Genomic DNA, 20,036 nt, shown 5'->3' on the forward strand with positions numbered 1-20,036 from the left:
GGCCGCCGCGCGGCCTCGCTCCGTCCCAGGCTCGTCGGCGGCGCAGCTCACGTGACCGCGCTCCGGGCCTGCGGCCGCTGTCGGTTCCCCCAGTCACCGAGCGAGAGGGAAGAAACAAGATGGCGGCTGAAGGCGATCCGGAGTGGGGCCCCAGCAATTCGGATTGAGCCTTCTCCCTCCACCCGCTTCCGCCGGCCGGGCCCCTCCCGCCCGGCCCCGCGGGCCTCCCCACCCGGCCCCGGCGCCCCCCACCGCCACCCCTCCGCCCGCCCCTCCCCCCTCCGCTTTCCCTTCTCCCCCCCGCCTCGGCTCCGACATGAGGGGCCGACGGGGCAGGCCGCCCAAGCAGCCCGCGGCTCCCGCTGCGGAGCGCTGCACCCCGGCTCCGCCGCCGCCGCCGCCGCCGCCGCCCACGTCCGGACCCATCGGGGGGCTCCGCTCGCGGCACCGCGGCAGCAGCCGGGGCAGGTGGGCCGCCGCCCAGGCTGAGGTGGCGCCCAAGACGCGGCTGAGCTCGCCCAGGGGGGGCAGCAGTAGCCGGAGGAAGCCGCCGCCGCCGCCGCCGCCGCCGCCGGCCCCCCCCAGCACCAGCGCCCCGGGCCGGGGGGGGCGAGGAGGCGGGGGCGGCAGGACGGGGGGCGGGGGCGGCGGCGGCCACCTGGCCCGGACCACCCCGGCCCGGAGGGCCGTCAACAAAGTGGTGTACGATGACCACGAGAGCGAGGAGGAGGAGGAGGAGGAGGAGGACATGGTCTCCGAGGAGGAGGAGGAGGAGGAGGAGGACGGCGACGCCGAGGAGACCCAAGATTCCGAGGACGACGAGGAGGATGAGATGGAGGAGGACGACGATGATTCCGATTATCCGGAGGAGATGGAAGACGACGACGACGACGCCAGTTACTGCACGGAAAGCAGCTTCAGGAGCCATAGCACCTATAGCAGCACTCCAGGTACCCACCCAGCCCAGTTGCTGCAGACTCCTTCCCCACCTCCTCTGCCCTCCCCCCTTGCTCACTCCCTCTCTGGTCTCCCCCCACCCCCACCTCCCCCCCAAACGGAGGGGAAACGCGACGGCACATCAAGTGGCAAAAAACTAGATTTACAAGAGGAAAGAGGCGCATTGTTCAAAATGGAGATTGCATTGTTGCAGTTTGCAGGCCACACACTCGCTCTCTCTTTCTCTCCCCCCAACCCCCTCTTTTTCCTCTTCAGAATTTGTGCCAGTGCAGTGTCTCCACCGGGCAGGACTGAAACTTTGGCACACACATATCCATTGCATTCATTTTTCTCCCCTTGTTTTGGTTTGGTTTTTGGAATGAAAGAAGCCTCTTGTTTTGCACACGTCTTTGCATTTCTAATGTGGTTTCTTTTAGATTTTTATTATATATCTGCTCCTTAAAAGGGAATTGAGGATTTAGACACATTGTGGCACACAAACACACGCAAAAACATCCTTCTCTTCACACCCCCAGCAGTGTGGTTTTTTAAAATTGTGTTAAGGAAATGGATCAGTTGCGTTAGTAGGGGAGCCTTATCTGGTCCTGTGTGTTTGTTTTTATTCTTGAGTGCTAATGGGCTCGTGGAACAGTTGCAGGTAAATGGCTGATTAAAGCAGAGTAGAAAGTCAAACAGAACCAAAACAAATTTGGCAGTTCATTAGATTCCAAATCATTTTCGTAAAATCCACCCCCCCCCCAAAAAGTAAGAAACTGCAGCAACATGCGTCTTAACTAATCCGATCCCTTTGCTTCGCCTGAGAAACGCAGTTTCGCGTCACCTGTTGCAGAAGATGTATAGTTGATCATGCAGACATAATTGCTGAAGGTGAACTTTTGGACCAGCTTCTTAGTCACATGGCAGAAGTACATGGGGATTTATTACAGAATCACTTTTTTTTCTTGATTCTGTTTCTAAGGATAAAAGTCGTCTTTGGATCTGTAATGAATTTCTCCAGGGTGACTTTTCTCCTATTTTCTCGCAGAAAGTTTCTCTAGGCTGGTGCTGAGATGAAGTTTTTTTTTAACACACAATTGCTGCTTTGTATTAAATACGTAGTTGCAGATTACTAAATTGTTGGGGGGCGGGAAGTAACTTGTAGCAATAGCCTACAAGATTTTGCCTTTATATTTTTGTTAATCTGGATTAACAAAGTTAGATTCCAGTTTTAAGAGCATTTACAGAGTGAAGTTTATGAGGAAATAGGATCTTAAAAAAGTAATTAATGTGTGTCACTTGTTTTTAATAGAGACTAGGGTAATAGAAGGGGTTACATTTAGATGTTTCCATTTTTTATAAATGCTTAACTACTTATGGAGGAGTATGAGTATGAAGCCAGACAAAGACTCATTTAGGTTGTCCTAACAGCAAATGCAAAAGGTAATTTTCTTTTGCCTGACAATATCTGCCTGCCTTTGCCCAGTCAGGGGCAGGAGGGGACGTTGGCAGGAGAGTGAAGAGAATGAATCAAGTGTCAAGTATTTATGTCTTGTGTGTAGAAGGAACTGCGCGCCACTTTTCATTCTTTAGCCAACTTAAGATCTTTTATAGTAATAGTTTTTACCTTAAGAAATCCTACGTGGTTCTTTCTACCCAGAATTGAAAGACCCATAGAGACTGAATTACACTATCTGAGGATGTTTTTTCCAGCTAGACAGAGCTGAGGCATTTGGCAGGGCAGTTCAGCTAACTTTAACCTCTTTGAGGGACTAGCAAATAATACTTAGGATTGATAGCTGTGTATATGAGTTAAATTAAAATTTGTGTTTAGGTTTCCTTTTTTATAAAAAAACTACTTGTATATTTATGTACTTCCATGACATTGTGTTTTTATTGATATTTGTAGACTACCTTGTGTATACTTGTCTTTATAAGAAATTAAGGATTATATATCCTTATGTTAATCTTTTATCTCCTGCAGTTCCTAGTACAGTGTCTTGCACATACCAACTGCTCAACAAAGATTGGTTGGATAAGTGATTGTTAGGTGAGAGCTTGTAATAGATGAAGTTTTGATAATTGTTCAGTGGGTGTCCTAGCTCCTAAATATTTTGGGTTTGGGAAACTAAAAATTGATCTAATTAGATTTTGATAGTTTGACCAGTGAGTGTTTTTAGTAGCAGTTAGTGTGTTTTAAGCTGCTCTTTCATATTACTTGCCCAACATTTTCCTTTCTTTATTGGATGTGGTGTTAACTTGTTGGATGTTTTACTTTTTGAAACATTATTCCTCAAGATTATGGTGAAAGAGATCATGCATTTTGTGTTCTAAACTTTGAGAATATGTCCACTTGGCTAGAATGAGTAACTGCATGACAGGAGTTGTTGAGGCTAAGCACCAGTTTCATTGGTTTCATTGTCTGTATTTCCAGACAATAAAGGCTAGGGAGAAGGCTCTCAGGTAAATGTGTGTATGTGTATATGCCTGGGGAGAAAAAACGTTCTGGGACAGATATCCCAAGAGCACAGAAGGAAATAGGAGTGATGGGTTTGAATCCTGTACTGTCAAGCCTAAAAAAGGATTATACTTTATTGGGAATTTAGAACAATTTGATTAATTTTTCTAGGCAGTACTACCATTGGCTTAAGTACTAACATTAAATTCCTACCATAAGAAATTATTTGTTAGTTCATTCATCTGTTGAGTGGTTTGTAGGTAATATGACTGTTCCTGATGCAGAGATGTTGGTTGATATTATGAGCTTACTTTTCTAAAATTATAGGGTTTTTTTTAAAGTTTATTTTTTTTAGTAATATTTACACCCATTGTGGGGCTCAGACTCATGACCCCGAGATCAGGAGTCACACGTTCCTCCGACTGAGCCAGGCAGGCACCCCTAAAATCATAGATTTTAAAAAGTATTTTCATTGGAGATTAAATGTTTTCCTTTTATGGAGAAAAATTTTAAATGGGTGTGTAAGATATTCACATGACAAACTACAATAGAAATGACAGTTTATTCAAAATTGAAATCATCTAGTTTTGCTTCAGCTAGAGGCATTTGGCTAAAAAAGGCCAAATTTTATTTATTTTTATTTATAAAATAAATTGTTTTTTTCCTTCATTTATTTATAAAATAAATAAAATAAAATTTATTTATTTTTATTGTTTAGAGTTATTTCAGCCTATAGGTTTTATGACACATTTTTTAAAAGGTTTTATTTATTTGAGAGGGGGAGAGCGCGAGCTTTGAGGGAGAGGGAGAAGCAGACTCTCTGCTGAGCAGAGAGCTGGACTAGGGCTTGATCCTAGGACCCTGAGATCATGACCTGAGCCGAAGGCAGTGCTTAACTTTCTCAGACACCCGGGTACCCCTATATGACATATTTTTTAGATTTTATTAATTTATTTATTTGAGAGAGCGTGCACGTGCATGTGTGAACTGGGGAAGGGGCAGAGGCAGAGGGAAAGGGAAAGAATCTCAAGCAGATTGTTTCCACACTGAGCTTGGAGCCCGACACGGGGCTGGATCCCAGGACCCTGAGATCATGACCTGAGCCGAAACCAAGAGTCGGACACTTAACTGACTGAGCCATCCAGGCACCCCCAGTTTTATGACATATATTGTCAACTCATTGAGAAAGAGCGCATAGAAAATCTGTTTTGAATAGGTTAGGTGTTCTGACAGCACCTTGAAATCAAGCATTGCTAAATAAAAAAAATTAAATCATACTTGAAACTGGATGGTTTTTGCATTTAACTTGTGTGGGACTTCTGAGGTATTATACTTAGCTGGAATTTTGAGATTTGGAACCTTTGATGACTTCAGAAAGCCAAAGCCCTGATGTTTTCCTGGGAGAGTTAGTGATTTATGTCCTCCAAGGATTATGACAGAGGAGAACAGTGGCATAGATGCCATGAATGAACTGTAGATTTATCTGAAGCCGACTTTGTTACTGGTTTGGTAGTATTTATTTCCACCGGTGTCAACCAAATGTCTTTTTGGTATTTGTGTAATTTCGGATTGCTACAAGTGGACAAAGTGCAGTAGAGATTTAGAGAAGGACAAGTTTATACCCTATTTGGGGGAGTTGGTGTGGGTATATGCTTCTTGGATGCGCGTGTGCAAGGTGAGGATCAAGGGAGGGAGCAGCATGAACTGAGGCACTGATTGTTTTTTTTTTTTCCTTAAAGATTTTATTTATTTATTTGACAGAGAGGCACAGCGAGAGAGGGAACACGAGCAGGGGGAGTGGGAGAGGGAGAAGCAGGCTTCCCGTGGAGCCGGGAGCCTGATACGGGGCTCGATCCCAGGACCCCAGGATCATGACCTGAGCTGAAGGCAGACGCTTAACGACTGAGCCACCCAGGTGCCTTGGCACTGATTTTTTTTAAGATTTTATTTTTTAAGTAATCTCTACACCCAGTGTGGAGCTCGAACCCACAACCCTGAGATCAAGAGTCGCATGCCCCACCAACCTGGCCTCCAGTCAGGTGCCCCTAAGGCACTGATTTTAAAGTGTGGGCAGTCTTAAGTATCCTGGTTTAGTAAGAGCCTGAGTATGTGAGTAAAAAAAAGAAAGAAAGAAACTATAAAGGTCTGTTGTTGGGCAGTATCTAGAGAACCAAGCTATAACTTTCCGCTTTTCATCTGCAGGGTCAATACTGGGCTAGATCAGTGATCCTCATTTTTCAGTCTTGGAACACCCAAGGGATATGCAGTATTTCCATCAGCAGCATGCAGGAGTTTGAAACAAAACCAAATCAAATCACGGAGATACTGTTAAGCTACCATTGCAGCCAGCTCGTTCCCCCCAAACTGAGAGGATTACTGGAGGAGGTGGTTTCTGAAGACCCCTCCCCCCATCTATTTCAAATCTGTTTCATTTGTGGATATTGGTGATCAGTCGGAAGATCGGGGAACAAGTGGAATATGATTTCAGTGGGATGTTAGCAAGTTTAGCATAGCTTCTGTTCTGCAGGATGGATTGGAAGATGAGATAACTAGTCGGTATCTGGATGGGTTTTGAAGCACTGAATGGCAGATCAATTCAGGAGGTACTTCAGGTTCCCCAGGCCTCGACAACATCAGAAGTATAGATGGAGAGAAGAATGCATCACATATGCCTCCGTAGGAATGGTAGTGCTTTGAGTGGCGATAGGAATTCAGGATTATGAGGGAAATGAGTGAGATCTGTTTTCAGGTATCTGTATCTGAAGAGGTTAAACATGAAAGAGAATGAGGGCCCCAAAGAGTTATTAAAAAGTTGGGCAAGGGGCGCCTGGGTGGCTCAGTCGTTGAGTGTCTGCCTTTGGCTCGGGTCATGATCCAGGGTCCTGGGATCAAGCCCTGCATTGGGCTCCCTGCTCAGTGGGGAGCCTGCTTCTCCCTCTCCCACTCCCCCTGCTTGTGTTCCCTCTCTCGCTATGTCTGTCTCTGTCAAATAAATAAATAAAATCTTTAAAAAAAAATAAAAATAAAAAGTTGGGCAAATGATCTGTGAGTGGTAAAGAGGTACATCTGAGGTATGCAGTAATGAATAGTCTTGTGTACATTTCATGTTCATCTTCTTTTCTGGTGTATATTTGGGAATGGAGCTATGTATTGAAATGTGTATGCACAGCAGCACTGGGGATGTTGAGGTCGGAAACTCTGATTTCTTCTGTTAGATTCTCCTTTCCTCCTCAGTACCCTGTGTCCTCCCTGTGACTGCAGATCCTTGTAGGGGGCATATAAGGGATAAGAAGGTGGTGGTTGTGGTGGAGGACTGATAATCTGGGTGACATGGACAGGAGCCAGTCCTAGCAGATGCCCTCTTTGCATTGAATAGATTCCTCCCTTCTTGGTCTTTTTTCTCTTTGAATGCCTTTTTTTTTTTTTTTTTTTAAGATTTTATTTATTAGAGAGTGAGAGAGAACACAAGCAGGGGGAGTGGCAGAGGGAGAGGGAGAAGCAGACTCCCCCCTGAGCAGGGAGCCCGACGTGGGGCTCGATCCCAGGACACTGGGATCATGACCTGGGCCAAAGGCAGACGCTTAACCGACTGAGCGACCCAGGTGCCCCTGAATGCTTGCTTATAGCTCTTATAGCCTCAACTTCATGATTGAGCACTAGTTCAGCACTGACCCACATTCTAATTTTTTCATACTTTCAGTTCTTTAAAATGATAAGCCTCAGGAGGCAGAAGATTTCATAAAACAACACGAAACAAACTTAAACTTGCAAAATGCACTTTAAGATTTTATTTTTTTAAGTAATCTCTACACCCAACATGGGACTTATACTCACAACCCTGTGATCAAGAGTTGCATGCTCCACCAACTGAGCCAGCCAGGCGCCTCTGCAAAATGCATTTTAAAAGATGGAAAGTAAGATGGGTCCCTGGGTGGCTCAATTCGTTAAGGGTCCAAATCTTGATTTCAGCTCAGGTCTTGATCTCAGGGCTGTGAGTACAAGCCCTGCATTGGTCTCCACCCTGGACGTGGAGCCTATTTAAAAAAAAAAAAGAGATGGAAAGTCAAATCATACAGAAAGAATGAAAATGCATATAACTAAAGGTAATTATGTTTTGTCTGTTGGTATTTATCAAGTTATTTTATATTTTTCTAGGTATTTATATTAGTCAAATATTATGTTTTGACTGCTGAATAATTTTTAAAAAGGGTAACAGTAATAGCTAACATTTATTGGACATCTAAATTGCTGAGTGGCACCTGGGTGGCTCAGTCGGTTAAGTGTGACTCTTGATCTCAGCTCAGGTCTTGATCTCAGGGTCGTCAGTTCAAGCTCCATGTTGGGCTCCACACTGGGCATGGAGCCTACTTAAAAAAAAAAAAAGCTAAATCTCAAGCAATATTTAATAATTCCATTTAAAAATAGCTTTATCGAGGGGCATCTGGGTGGCTCAATAAGCGTCTGACTTCAGCTCAGGGTCCTGGGATCAAGCCCTGCATCGAGCTCCTTGCTCGGTGGGGAACCTACTTCTCCCTCTTGCTTTGCCTGCAGCTCCCCCTGCTTGTGCGCTCGCTCTCTCTCTCTCTCTCTCTGTCAAATAAATAAGTAAAATCTTAAAAAAAAAGAAAAATAACTTTATTGAGATACACATACCATAAAATTCACCCTTTTTTAAAGTGTATAATTCATTGGTTTTTAAGTGCAACCATCACCACTCCCTAATTTCTTTTTTTTTTTTTTAAGATTTTATTTATTTGAGAGAGAGAATTAGAGAGAGAGCATGGGGGAGGAGGGTCTGACAGAGAAGCAGACTCCCTGCTGAGCAGGGAGCCCGATGCGGGACTCGATCCCGGGACTCCAGGATCATGACCTGAGCCGAAGGCAGTCGCTCAACCAACTGAGCCACCCAGGCGCCCCACCACTCCCTAATTTCGTACCATTTTTTAATCACCCCCCCCATACCCATAGCAATCACTCGTTCTCTCTTTCCCCTTCTGCCATTCTTTGGCAGTCACTACTTATTATCTGTTGGTTTGTGTCTTCTGGACATTTTATGTAAATGGAATCATACGATATGTGGCTTCTTTCACTTAGCATGTTTTCAGGGCTCATGCATATTGTAGCGTATATCAGTACTATATTTGAATAATATTCCATTATATGAATATACCACATTTTGCTTACCCATTCATCAGTTGACGGATATTTGAACTGTTCCCAGTTTTTGGCTATTATGAATAATGCTACTGTCGACATTTGTGTATAGGTTTTTGGCTGGACAGTGTGTTTTCATTTCTCACAGGTATATCCTAGGAGTGGAATTTCTGGATCATGACGAGTACAGTTTTATTTTATTATTATTGTTTTTATTTTTTTTTATTTTTATTTTTTTTTTAAAGATTTTATTTATTTATTTGAGAGAGAGAATGAGAGATAGAGAGCACGAGAGGGAAGAGGGTCAGAGGGAGAAGCAGACTCCCTGCCGAGCAGGGAGCCCGATATGGGACTCGATCCCGGGACTCCAGGATCATGACCTGAGCCGAAGGCAGTCGCTTAACCAACTGAGCCACCCAGGCGCCCTTATTATTGTTTTTAAAGTTATTTATTTAAGTAATCTCTACACCCAGCGTGGGGCTTGAACTTACAACCCTGAGACCAAGAGTCACATGCTCTTCTGACCGAGTCAGCCAGGTGCCCCACAAATTCAGGTTCCCTCTCACCCCCAATACATTTTTTTTTAAAGATTTTATTTATTTGAGAGAGAATGAGAGAGAGAGAAAGCATATGGGGGGGAGGGTCAGAGGGAGAAGCAGACTCCCTGCTGAGCAGGGAGCCCGATGCAGGGCTCGATCCAGGGACTCCAGGATCATGACCTGAGCCGAAGGCAGTCACTTAACCAACTGAGCCACCCAGGCGCAATAGTTTTAAAAACAGTTTCTCAGGGTGCCTGGGTGGCTCAGTTGGTTAAGCATTTGCCTTTGGCTCAGGTCATGATCCCAGGGTCCTGGGATCGAGCCCCGTGTTGGGCTCCCTGCTCGGTGGGGAGCCTGCTTCTCCCTCTCCTCCCTGCTTTTGCTGTCTCCGTTGCTATCTCTGTCTCTCTCTCTCTCTCTCTCAAATAAATAAAATCTTTAAAACAACAACAACGGTTTTCTTAGGATGAATGAGAGCTGGGTTGTAAGTCTTCCAAATTATCTCTGATTTTTGAATTGCCTTAGGTCAGTTTGGAGAATTTATTCCAGAAGGATTTGTCAGAGAAGGACTAGGGTAAGTGGAGTGACACCATTGGTTCCCACGCTGACAGAGTGGAGACTTGTGGCAGGTATCGGAGGCACCTGCATATGTAAGCCCACTACAGAATTTTAAGCTATCGTGATGTATGAGAATCTGAGGAATCTTTCGTGTGTGTCAAGGATCTAGAGGGATAGCATGTAGTGTAGAGATTTAAAGTGGAGAATCTGGACCAGACTTCATGAGTTTGAATCTGGGCTCTGTGATGATGGGCCATTTGCTTAACACTTGGTGTCTCACTTTCCTCATTTGTAAAATGGAGATATCAAGGTGTTGTGAGGGTTAAATGGTTAATATACATGAAATGCCTAGAACAGTGCCTGGCACGTGGGAAAGATTCAACAAATATTAGCTATTATTATCTGTCGATTTGCTCCTAAACTGAAGATGGAGATTCTTCTTCTTAAGATTTTATTTATTTATTTGACAGGGAGAGGGAGAGCACAAACAGGGGGAGTGGTAGGCAGAGGGAGAGGGAGAAGCAGGCTCCCCGCTGAGCAAGGAGCCTGATGCGGGGCTTGATCCCAGGATTCCCAGGGGAACCGCCCCTGAAGATGGAGATTCTTTGAATATATAGGGACCTTACTTCGAGTATAGTGAGAAAATGTCATTTAGGGGCACTGGCATGGCTCAGTTGGTTAAGTGTTCTACTCTTGTTTTCAGCTTAGGTCTTGGTCTCTGAGTCTTGAGTTCAAGCCCCACATTGGGTTCCACGCTGGGGATGGAGGCTTCTTCTTCTTCTTCAAAAAAAGGATGTCATTTGACTCATAAAGTATAAACATATTTTGAGGACCACATTTAAGTAAAAATATGCATTAAAACAGAGCTTTGGGCGCCTGGGTGGCTCAGTTGGTTAAGTGACCGCCTTCGGCTCAGGTCATGATCCTGGAGTCCCGCGATCGAGTCCCGCATCGGGCTCCCTGCTCGGCCGGGAGTCTGCTTCTCCCTCTGACCCTCCCCCCATCTCATGTGCTTTCTCTCTCATTCTCTCTCTCTCTCAAATAAATAAATAAAATCTTTAAAAAAAAAACAACAACAGAGCTTTATTTTCCTCCTTTAAAAGAAATATTAAATATTTACCCATTTAAAAAATTTAGTTTAGCTACTCTCTGACTTATTCCAGAACTGTGGTAAATAATATATTTACTTCGGCTGTTCACAGTGGTCAATTAGAGTAGAGAAAGCAGTTGTGACACTTTTAACTCTTGGCAGTTTGTGCTCTTTCTCTTCCTGTTTCTTCAACACCAGTTTTCCAGGTTTTCACACCAGCCTGTACATGGCCCTCTCACTGTCTCCCTCCTTCCCTGGAAAGCTCATCTGTTTTCAAGTTGTTTTTAAGAATTGCAATGAAAAATTATAAAAATAGTGCAGATTTACCCTTTTGGGAAAATACTCATAATACAAAGATGAAAATGAAAATCTGTAATCTCACCAACCAAAGATAACTCCTGGGGATGTTTTTATACCATTTCCTGTAACATGTTTTTACCTATGTATTTTTAAAAAGGTACAACTGGGGTGCCTGGGTGGCTCAGTTGGTTGAGCATCTGCCTCTTGGTCTCGGCTCAGGTCATGATCTCAGGACCCTGGGATCGAGCCCCACATCCAGCTCCGTGCTCACCAGGGAGTCTGCTTGGGGGTTCACTCTCTCAAATAAACAAATAAATCTTTTTAAAAATTTATTTTTAAAAGATTTTGTGTATTTATTTGACAGAGAGAGACACAGCAAGAGAGGGAACACAAGCAGGGGGAGTGGGAAAGGGAGAAGCAGGCTTCCTGCCAATCAGGGAGCCCGATGCGGGCCTCGATCCCAGGATCCTGGGACCATGACCTGAGCCGAAGGCAGGCACTTAACGACTGAGCCACCCAGGCGCCCCAAATCTTTTTTTTTTTAAAGATTTTATTTATTTATTTGAGAGAGAGAATGAGATAGAGAGAGCATGAGAGGGGGGAGGGTCTGAGGGAGAAGCAGGCTCCTCGCCGAGCAGGGAGCCCGATGCGGGACTCGATCCCGGGACTCCAGGATCATGACCTGAGCCGAAGGCAGTCGCTTAACCAACTGAGCCACCCAGGCGCCCCCAAATCTTTTTTTTTAAAGTACAACTAGGATTATAATAAACTAATTGTTTTTACTTGATATATAGCAAGATTTTCTCCTTTCATTGTCTTTATGGTAGTACATGAACATAGGTAACAAATTAAAATTGTATTAAAGGCTCATAGTGAACAAAGGCAGTTCCCTGACGTACCTCTTTCTACCTGAGACCTCTCTAGAGGCAGTGGCTTTCAATTCTTGTAGTTTTTTTTCTCCCCTTGCCATTTACCACAGTATTTTAAAATAATATGCTTAAACATTTGGTTTATCAGTTTTAGACATTTTTCTTTTGACTTTTTTTGTTTTTGTTTTTTAAAATCTTTTAGTTATTTGACAGAGAGAGACATAGTGAGAGAGGGAACACAAGCAGGGGGAGTAGGAGAGGGAGAAGCAGGCCTCCCGTGGAGCAGGGAGCCCGATATTGGGCTCGATCCCAGGACCCTGGATCATGACCTGAGCCAAAGGCAGACGCCTAATGACTGAGCCACCCAGGCGCCCCTCTTTTGACTTTGTTAATGGTAGATAAAGAGTTAGCCTTATTACAGTTACTCTTACTTTTTCTTTATCCTTTCATTATAGTTATAGCATGATTTTTGGATAAATGTTGAGGGATTGGTTACATGATCATAACTATGTAAATATGATTTATTTATATGATTATTATAAATAATACCTTTTCTGGAGTTATTGCCTTAGTTTTTCATTTGCTTAATGTTCTACATATCTGTCCCAGTGCACTATCAAGTCTGTAAAATATCTTATCACTTACTATTTTCCAGACTCTCAAATGTAACAATTCCATTTTTTTTCCTTGTTGGTCTCCCTTCTGTATCCCTCCCCATTTCTCCTTTCACCTGAACTGACTACTCTGTAGGTCTGTTGAACATCACCCTGGAATTTCTTTTTGCTGCTTCCCCATGTAGATTCTCTTTCTTGAGTCCTACATTTTTCCTGATTTACTTCTCTTTTTCAGCACAACCAACCCTAATTGATTCCTAAGAATGGGTGCATGAGAAATAAACTTTAAAAAAAAATACCATTTTATGTTTGAAAATGCTCTTTGCTAGCGAGCGCTGTGTATTGTGTAAGACTGATGAATCACCTGTACCCCTGAAACAAATTTACATTATTATATGTTAATAATAAAATAAATAAAAGAAATGCTCTTTGTGACCTTAATATTGATAGATAGTTTGGCTGGGTATAGGATCTTAAATTTAAAAATCAGTTTCATGTGAAATATTTGCTTTATTGTGTTCCAGTATCTAGTGTTGCAGTTAAGAAGTTTAGGGCCTAGTTCTGATTACTTTCTTCATGTGTGACCTGTTTTTTTCCTTTCTAAAGCATTTTGGCTCTTTTTATGGTCTTCAGTTTTGCAGTGATACCATATTCCTTAATGTGGCTCTTTTTTTCCATTCATTGTTGGTGTTTGGTGGCTCCCCCCCCTTTTTTTTCTAATTAAAATTAAAAAAAATTTTAAGTAAACTTAATGCTGCACATGGGGCTCAGGCTCACAACCCCGAGATCAGGAGTCTCATTCTACCGGCTGAGCCAGCCAGGTGCCCCTTGGTGGGCCCTTTTAATATGGAGATTTGTATTCTTTAGTTCTGGGAAGTTTTTTTCTATTATTTGCTCATTTTTTCCCAAATTTGTTCAGTTCTCTTCCTGAACTCCTAGTTAGTTAGATGCTGGGTCTTGTAGACCGATCTTACTAAGTTTCTTGTCATTTTAAATTCTTGTTGTCCTTTTGGTCTGCTTTCTGGGAGATTTCTTTCTCTTTCTCTTCCAAGTCTTCTGTTAGGTTTTAATTTCAGCTGTCAGATACTTAATTTCTTTTCTTTTCTTTTTTAAAGATTTTATTTATTCATTTGACAGAGACAGAGATAGCGAGGGGAAGGAACACAAGCAGGGGGAGTGGGAGAGGGAGAAGCAGGCTTTCCGCTGAGCAGGAAGCCCGATGTGGGACTCGATCCGAGGACCCCGGGACCATGGCCTGAGCTGAAGGCAGACGCTTAATGACTGAGCCACTCAGGCGCCCCAGATACTTAATTTCTAAAAGCTGCTTTCTTTGTTCCTTTTTCATAGCATCCTGTTTAATGATATAATATCTTTTTATATTTCTTATTAATACTAATTAAAAAATTATTGAAGTACAGCTTATATATACAGTAAAATTCACCCTTTTTAGTGTATAATTTTGACGCTTAGCAAACACATATAGCCATGTGACCGCCACCACCATGAGTATAGAACAGTTCCATTATCTGCCCCAAATTCCCTTGTGTTCCTTTAATCAGCCCTTTCTCCTTTGTTTCACCCCAGGCCACCACTGATATATTTGCTGTTCCTGTAGTTTTGCCTTTTTCTGATATAAGTGGCTATTTAGCTTTTTGAGTCTGGCTTTTACCTAGCATAGTGAATTTGAGATTCATCCAAAATACTGTTTGTATCAACAGTTCATTCCTTTTTATCATGGAATAGGTAGTCCATTATATGGATGTACCACAGTTGGCTTATCCACTCACCAGTTCAAGAACATTTGAATTGTTTCCAGGTTTTAGAGGTTATAAATAAAGTTGATGTAAACATTTACTTACAGGTTTTTGTGTGAACACAAGTTTTTATTTCTTTTCTTTCTTTTTCTTTTTTTTAAAGGTTTTATTTATTCGACAGAGAGAGACACAGCGAGAGAGGGAACACAAGCAGGGGGAGTGGGAGAGAGAGAAGCAGACTTCCCACTGAGCGGGGAGCCCGATAAGGGGCTCGATCCCAGGACCCTGGGATCATGGCCTGAGCCAAAGGCAGATGCTTAACGACTGAGCCACCCAGGCACCCCACAAGTTTTATTTCTGTTGGGTAGATACCTAGGAGTGGAATTGCTGGGTTATATGCCATGTATATTTTGACCTTATAAGAAACTGCCAGGGGCACCAGAGTGGCTCGGTTAAGCATCTGCCTTTGGCTCAGGTCATAATCCTGGTGTCCTGGGATGGAGCCCCGCATCAGGCTCCCTGCTCAGTGAGGAGTCTGCTTCTCTCCCCCTCCCCTGCCTCATTCTCTGTCTCTCTTTCTCTCAAATAAATAAAATCTTAAAAAAAATTTAAAAGAAAAAAAGAAACTGCCAAACTGTTTTCCACAGTGGTTTTACCATTTTGCATTCCCACCAGCAATGGATGAGGATTCCAGCCATTGTAATAGGTATATAGTGGTATGTTTCTTTTCTTTTTTTTTTAAGATTTTTAAAATTTATTTGATAGAGCAAGGAGCAGAGGGAGAGGGAGAAGAAGCAGACTCCCCCTGAGCAGGGAGCCCAGTGTGGGGCTCCATCCTGGGACTCCAGGATCATGACCTGAGCCAAAGGCAGACCCTTAACCCACTGAGCCACCCAGGCGCCCTTAGGGGTGTGTTTCATTATGATTTAATTTTCATTTCCCAGCAATGATGCTGAGCATCTTTTCATGTGCTTATTTTCTTGTCTGTGAAACAAATCTTTGATGAAGTGTCTGTTGAAATATTCTGCCCAATTTTTAATTGGGTGTATTTGTTTTCTTATTCTTGAATTGGGAAAGTTTAGCTAACAATAATTATTTATGTTATATAATTTCCCAGAGCTCTTTTCTCTGTTCCTTTTTCAAACCATACTCTTCTTGGATGTAATACCCTTTTTTAAAATTTCTCTGAGGATATTTATTAGTTTTTTAAAACTTTTTTTTTCATTTGTTACCTCAGATTCCATTCTTTTTGGTTTCGTTTTTATTATTTTATTTTATTATTATTTTTTAGATTTTTATTTATTCATTTGAGACAAAGAGATACAGAGAGAGAGAGAGAGAGAGAGAGCGCACAAGCCAGGGGAGCAGCGGAGGGAGAGGGAGAAGCAGGCTTCCCGCTGAGCAGGGAGCCCAATGTGGGGCTCGATCCCAGGACGCTGGGATCATGACCTCAGCCGAAAGCAGACGCTTAACGACTGAGCCACCCAGGCACCCCTGTTTTTGTTTTTATTTTTTTTAAGTAGGCTCCATACTCAGTGTGTGGCTTGAAAACCACACCCTTATATCAAGAGTCGCATGCTCTACTGACTGAGCCAGCCGGGTGCCCCAGGTTCTATTCTTCTGTTTTAGTTTTAATAGTGGAGGCTTTCTTTTTGAATACCTCATGATCCTTAGCTGTTCATGGAGTGAGATGCTGGATAGTGGGTGGCCATGGTTTCCCAGTTGGTAGGTTTCACTGTGAGGTGATTGGGCAGTGAGCCAACCTTGTCTTTGGTGGAACCCCAGATATTAGTATTTGTTATTTTTGTGTATTTTTGTTTTTGTCTTCCATTCTTTTTTATTTTTCTCCTGTGAGTCTGTTTGGTGTCTTAAGGGAAGATTTCTTTAATTTCTTGCCTGAGGCTGGGATTTAGGGGCCTGAGAGAGAGTGTATGCCCAATATCTTGGGAAGTTAAGTGAAGGGAGGTAGCTAGGGCTCTCACCTTACAGTATGCACATGTCACTAAATTTCCCATCAGGAACCCTGAGCCTTCTAAGCCCAATGGTCCAGGAGTCCTGTTGCCTCCAGATCATTAGCTTTCTTGCTCCTCCCCTCTGCCTCTGAAAGTTCTTAGAATGGAGACTTCTCTCTGCAAAGTCAGATGCCTCTTTTCCCAGTTTCCACATTCTACAAAGTTACTGAAATTGCTTGATTGCTTTTGTCTCCTCTCTCTCTCTTTTGAAGATTTTATTTTATTTTTAAAAATTTTTTAAAGATTTTATTTATTTAATTGACAGAGAGAAACAGCGAGAGAGGGAACACAAGCAGGGGGAGTGGGAGAGGGAGAAGCAGGCTTCCCGCCGAGCAGGCAGCCCGATGTGAGGCTCGATCCCAGGACCCTGGTGGGATCATGACCTGAGCCGAAGGCAGATGCTTAACGACTGAGCCACCCAGGCGCCCTTTAAAGATTTTATTTGAGAGAGAGAGAATGAGTGGTGGCGAGGGACAGGGGTTGGGGGGAGAGAGAGAGAGAAGCAGACTCCCTGCTGAGCAGGGAGCCCGATGCAGGGCTCAATCCCAGGACCTGGAGATCATGACCTAAGCAGATGCTTAACTGACTGAGCCATGCAGGGGCCCCTAAGATCCACTGTTTTAGCAAATTTCAAATATACAATATTGTTACCTTTTAGTTACATACTATATATTATATCCCCAGAACTTATTTATCTTATAACTGGAAGTTTGTGTTTTTTATCTTCACTCATTCCCCCCCATCTGTTTTCTGTGTCTTTTGAGTTTTTTTTTTAGATTCCACAGGTGAGATCCTACAATATTTGTCTTTCTCTGCCTGACTTATTCCACTTGGCATGGTGGTCCCCAAGATTTATCCATATTGTTGCAGGATTTCCTTTTTTATAGCTTAATAATAATCCACATTTTTTGTGGCGTGTGTGTGCATACGTACATGTACACATTACATTTTCTTTATTCATTCACCCGTCAATGAACACAGGTTGTTTGCATGTTTTGGCTAGTGTAAATAATGTTCATGAACATGGGGATGTAGATTATCTCTTTGAGAGAGTGATTTCTTTTCCTTTGGATTAATACCCAGAAGTGGAATTGCTGGATCATGTGGTAGTTCTGTTTTTTTAATTTTTTGAGGAACCTCCATGTTGTTTCCCATAGTGGCTTCACTGATTTGCATTTCTAGTAGCAGTGCACAAGTTTTCCCTTTTCTCCACACCCTTGCCAACACTTGTTATTTTTTAACTTTTTTTTTTTTTAAAGATTTTATTTATTCATGAGAGACAGAGGGAGAGAGAGAGAAGCAGAGGGAGAAGCAGGCTCCCAAGGAGCAGGGAGCCTGATGCGGGACTCGATCCCAGGACCCTGGGATCATGACCTGAGCCGAAGGCAGACGCTTAACCATCTGAGCCACCCAGGTGCCCCTTACCTTTTTGATAATAGCCATTCTAACAGGTGTGAGTTGATATCTCATTGTGTTTTTTTCTCTTTGTTCTAGTATGTTTTGCATTTTGTATTTCTTCACTGTCAATTTTCCAAGTGTTAGGAGGAAGAGGATATTAACTCATGCTATGATTTTTGTCGTATAAACTGAAGTCTCAGGGCCTGAGTGGCTCAGTCAGTTAAGCGTTTGCCTTTGTCTTAGGTCATGATCCTAGGGTCTTACTCATCCGGCTCCCTGCTCAGGGAGGGAGACTGCTTCTCCCTCTCCCTCTGCCTCTCTCCCCAGCTTGTGCTCCCTCTCTCTCACTCTCTCAAATAAATAAATAAAATCTTAAAAAAAAAAAATTAAACTGAAGTCTCTTTATTTATTTACAATGTGATAAAAAAACTTAAAAATAATTTATCTAATACTTATTTAGTGTGCAGGGTACTGTGTTAAAAGCATTAGAGAGATAGTGGTGCCTGGATGGCACAGTCCATTAAGCATCTGACTCTCAGTTTTGGCTGGGGTGGTAATCTTGGGGTCATGAGATTGAGCCCCGGGTCGGGCTCCATGCTGAGCGCGGAGTCTTGCTCGAGATTCTCTCTCCCTCTGCCCCTCCTACTTGTGTGCTCTTGCTCTCTCTAAAATAAACAAGTAAATCTTAAAAAAAAAAAAAAGCTTCAAAGAGATACAGAGATGGATAAGAAATGGTACTTGCTAGGGTGTCTAGGTGACACAGTCATTTAGGTGTACGACTCTTGGTTCAGCTCAGGTCAGGATCTCCAGGTCATGAGATTGAGCCCCATGTTGGGCTCTGTGCTCAGCAGGGAGTCTGTTTGGGATTCTCTCTCCCTCTCCTTCTGCTCCCCACCCCGGCCCTTTCCCACACATGTGCACTCTTTCTTTCTCTCAAATAAGTAAATAAATCTTCAAAAAAAAAGAAGTGGTCCTTGCTTTCAGGGTCTTTATTCTTTTGAAAAAGGAATAATAGCACAGTGCATAAATGACGCTAACACAGGGCAGGCTATGGTAAGTACTATATGGAAAAAGAAATGAGAGAAGTTGCATTCTATTGGAAGATCAGAAGTGGTGTCAAGAAGAAGGTTGAATTTTATTTTATTTTATTTTATTTTTAAAGATTTTATTTATTTGAGAGAGAGAGAATGAGAGAGAGAGAGCATGAGAGGGAAGAGGGTCAGAGGGAGAAGCAGACTCCCCGCTGAGCAGGGAGCCCGATGTGGGACTCGATCCCGGGACTCCAGGATCATGACCTGAGCCGAAGGCAGTCGCTTAACCAACTGAGCCACCCAGGCGCCCAGAAGGTTGAATTTTAGATACGCTTTGTAAGTTGGGTAGATTTCTCCAAGTGGAGGTTGAACAGGCAGAGAAAGGAGGATGCGAATTGTAACAGATGGACAGAAAGATGCATGTTTAGGGGCTATGTTTTTGTGATTTGAGTGGTGAGATAAGACTGGAAGAAAGGGAGATTGTATTTTGGTCCAAGTTGAATAAATGCCAGTCTGAGAAATTTGTACCTAGTTGACAGTTACTGAATGTTTTAAAACTGGAACATATCATGATAAAGGTGATTGTAAAAAATAATAATGTGGCTTTAGTGTATAGGATTTATTGTGATAGAAGGCTGATAGGATAGGACTTTTTTTTTTTTTTTAAAGTAGGCTCTACTCCCAGCATGGAGCCCGATGTGGGACTTGAACTCACAACCTGAGCTAAGGTCAAAAGTGGGACACTTAACTGACTGAGCCACCCAGGTGCCCCTAGAATATGACTTTTTTTTTATTATTATTAACATATGTTGTATTATTTGTTTCAGACATACAGGTCTGTGATTCATCAGTCTTACCCAATTCACAGCGCTCACCATAGCACATACCCTCCCCAATGTCCATAGAATATGACTTTTAATAGCTATGTAAGGTTCCATCCTAAGGCTTTACCAAAATAGTTAAGCTGTACTCTGTTTGCTATGATTACCTTTAGTGGCTCTTCTTTTAGATAAATCTTGGTTCATATTCCTGATTTTTTTTAAGGCTTCACTATGTGTCACACTAACATACATACATATGTAGTATGTAATATACATTATATATAACATATAACAATAGGCATATTATGTATAACATGATATACTGTAAGTACAGTAAATATATTTTCACCAGCAATATACAAATATATATTTCACCAGCTTTCATTTTGCCAGCACTTTTATAAAGCATCTTTGCATTCAATGGGTTAAAAGCTCTTTTGTTTGAATTTGCATTTCCTCGCTAATTTAATACTTTCATGACCTCTCATGTCCAAATCTCTATTTG

The 20,036-nt window shown here is 42.7% G+C and overlaps 1 protein-coding gene across 2 annotated transcripts in view; it reads left to right on the plus strand.

The window, feature by feature from the left end:
• Positions 1-316: 316 nt before the first annotated feature.
• Positions 317-20,036, plus strand: part of BPTF (bromodomain PHD finger transcription factor) — a 148,414-nt gene continuing 128,694 nt past the window's right edge. For both annotated transcript variants that reach the window (XM_028087414.2, XM_028087415.2), the window contains exon 1: positions 317-950. In XM_028087414.2, coding sequence (XP_027943215.1) covers positions 317-950 — 634 coding nt within the window. The remainder of the gene's footprint in view (positions 951-20,036) is intronic.

The sequence above is a fragment of the Eumetopias jubatus genome, unplaced genomic scaffold (assembly GCF_037043125.1).
Source record: "Eumetopias jubatus isolate StellerSeaLion01/CBP00866 unplaced genomic scaffold, mEumJub1_p1.0 scaffold_10, whole genome shotgun sequence".
Taxonomy (NCBI): domain Eukaryota; kingdom Metazoa; phylum Chordata; class Mammalia; order Carnivora; family Otariidae; genus Eumetopias; species Eumetopias jubatus.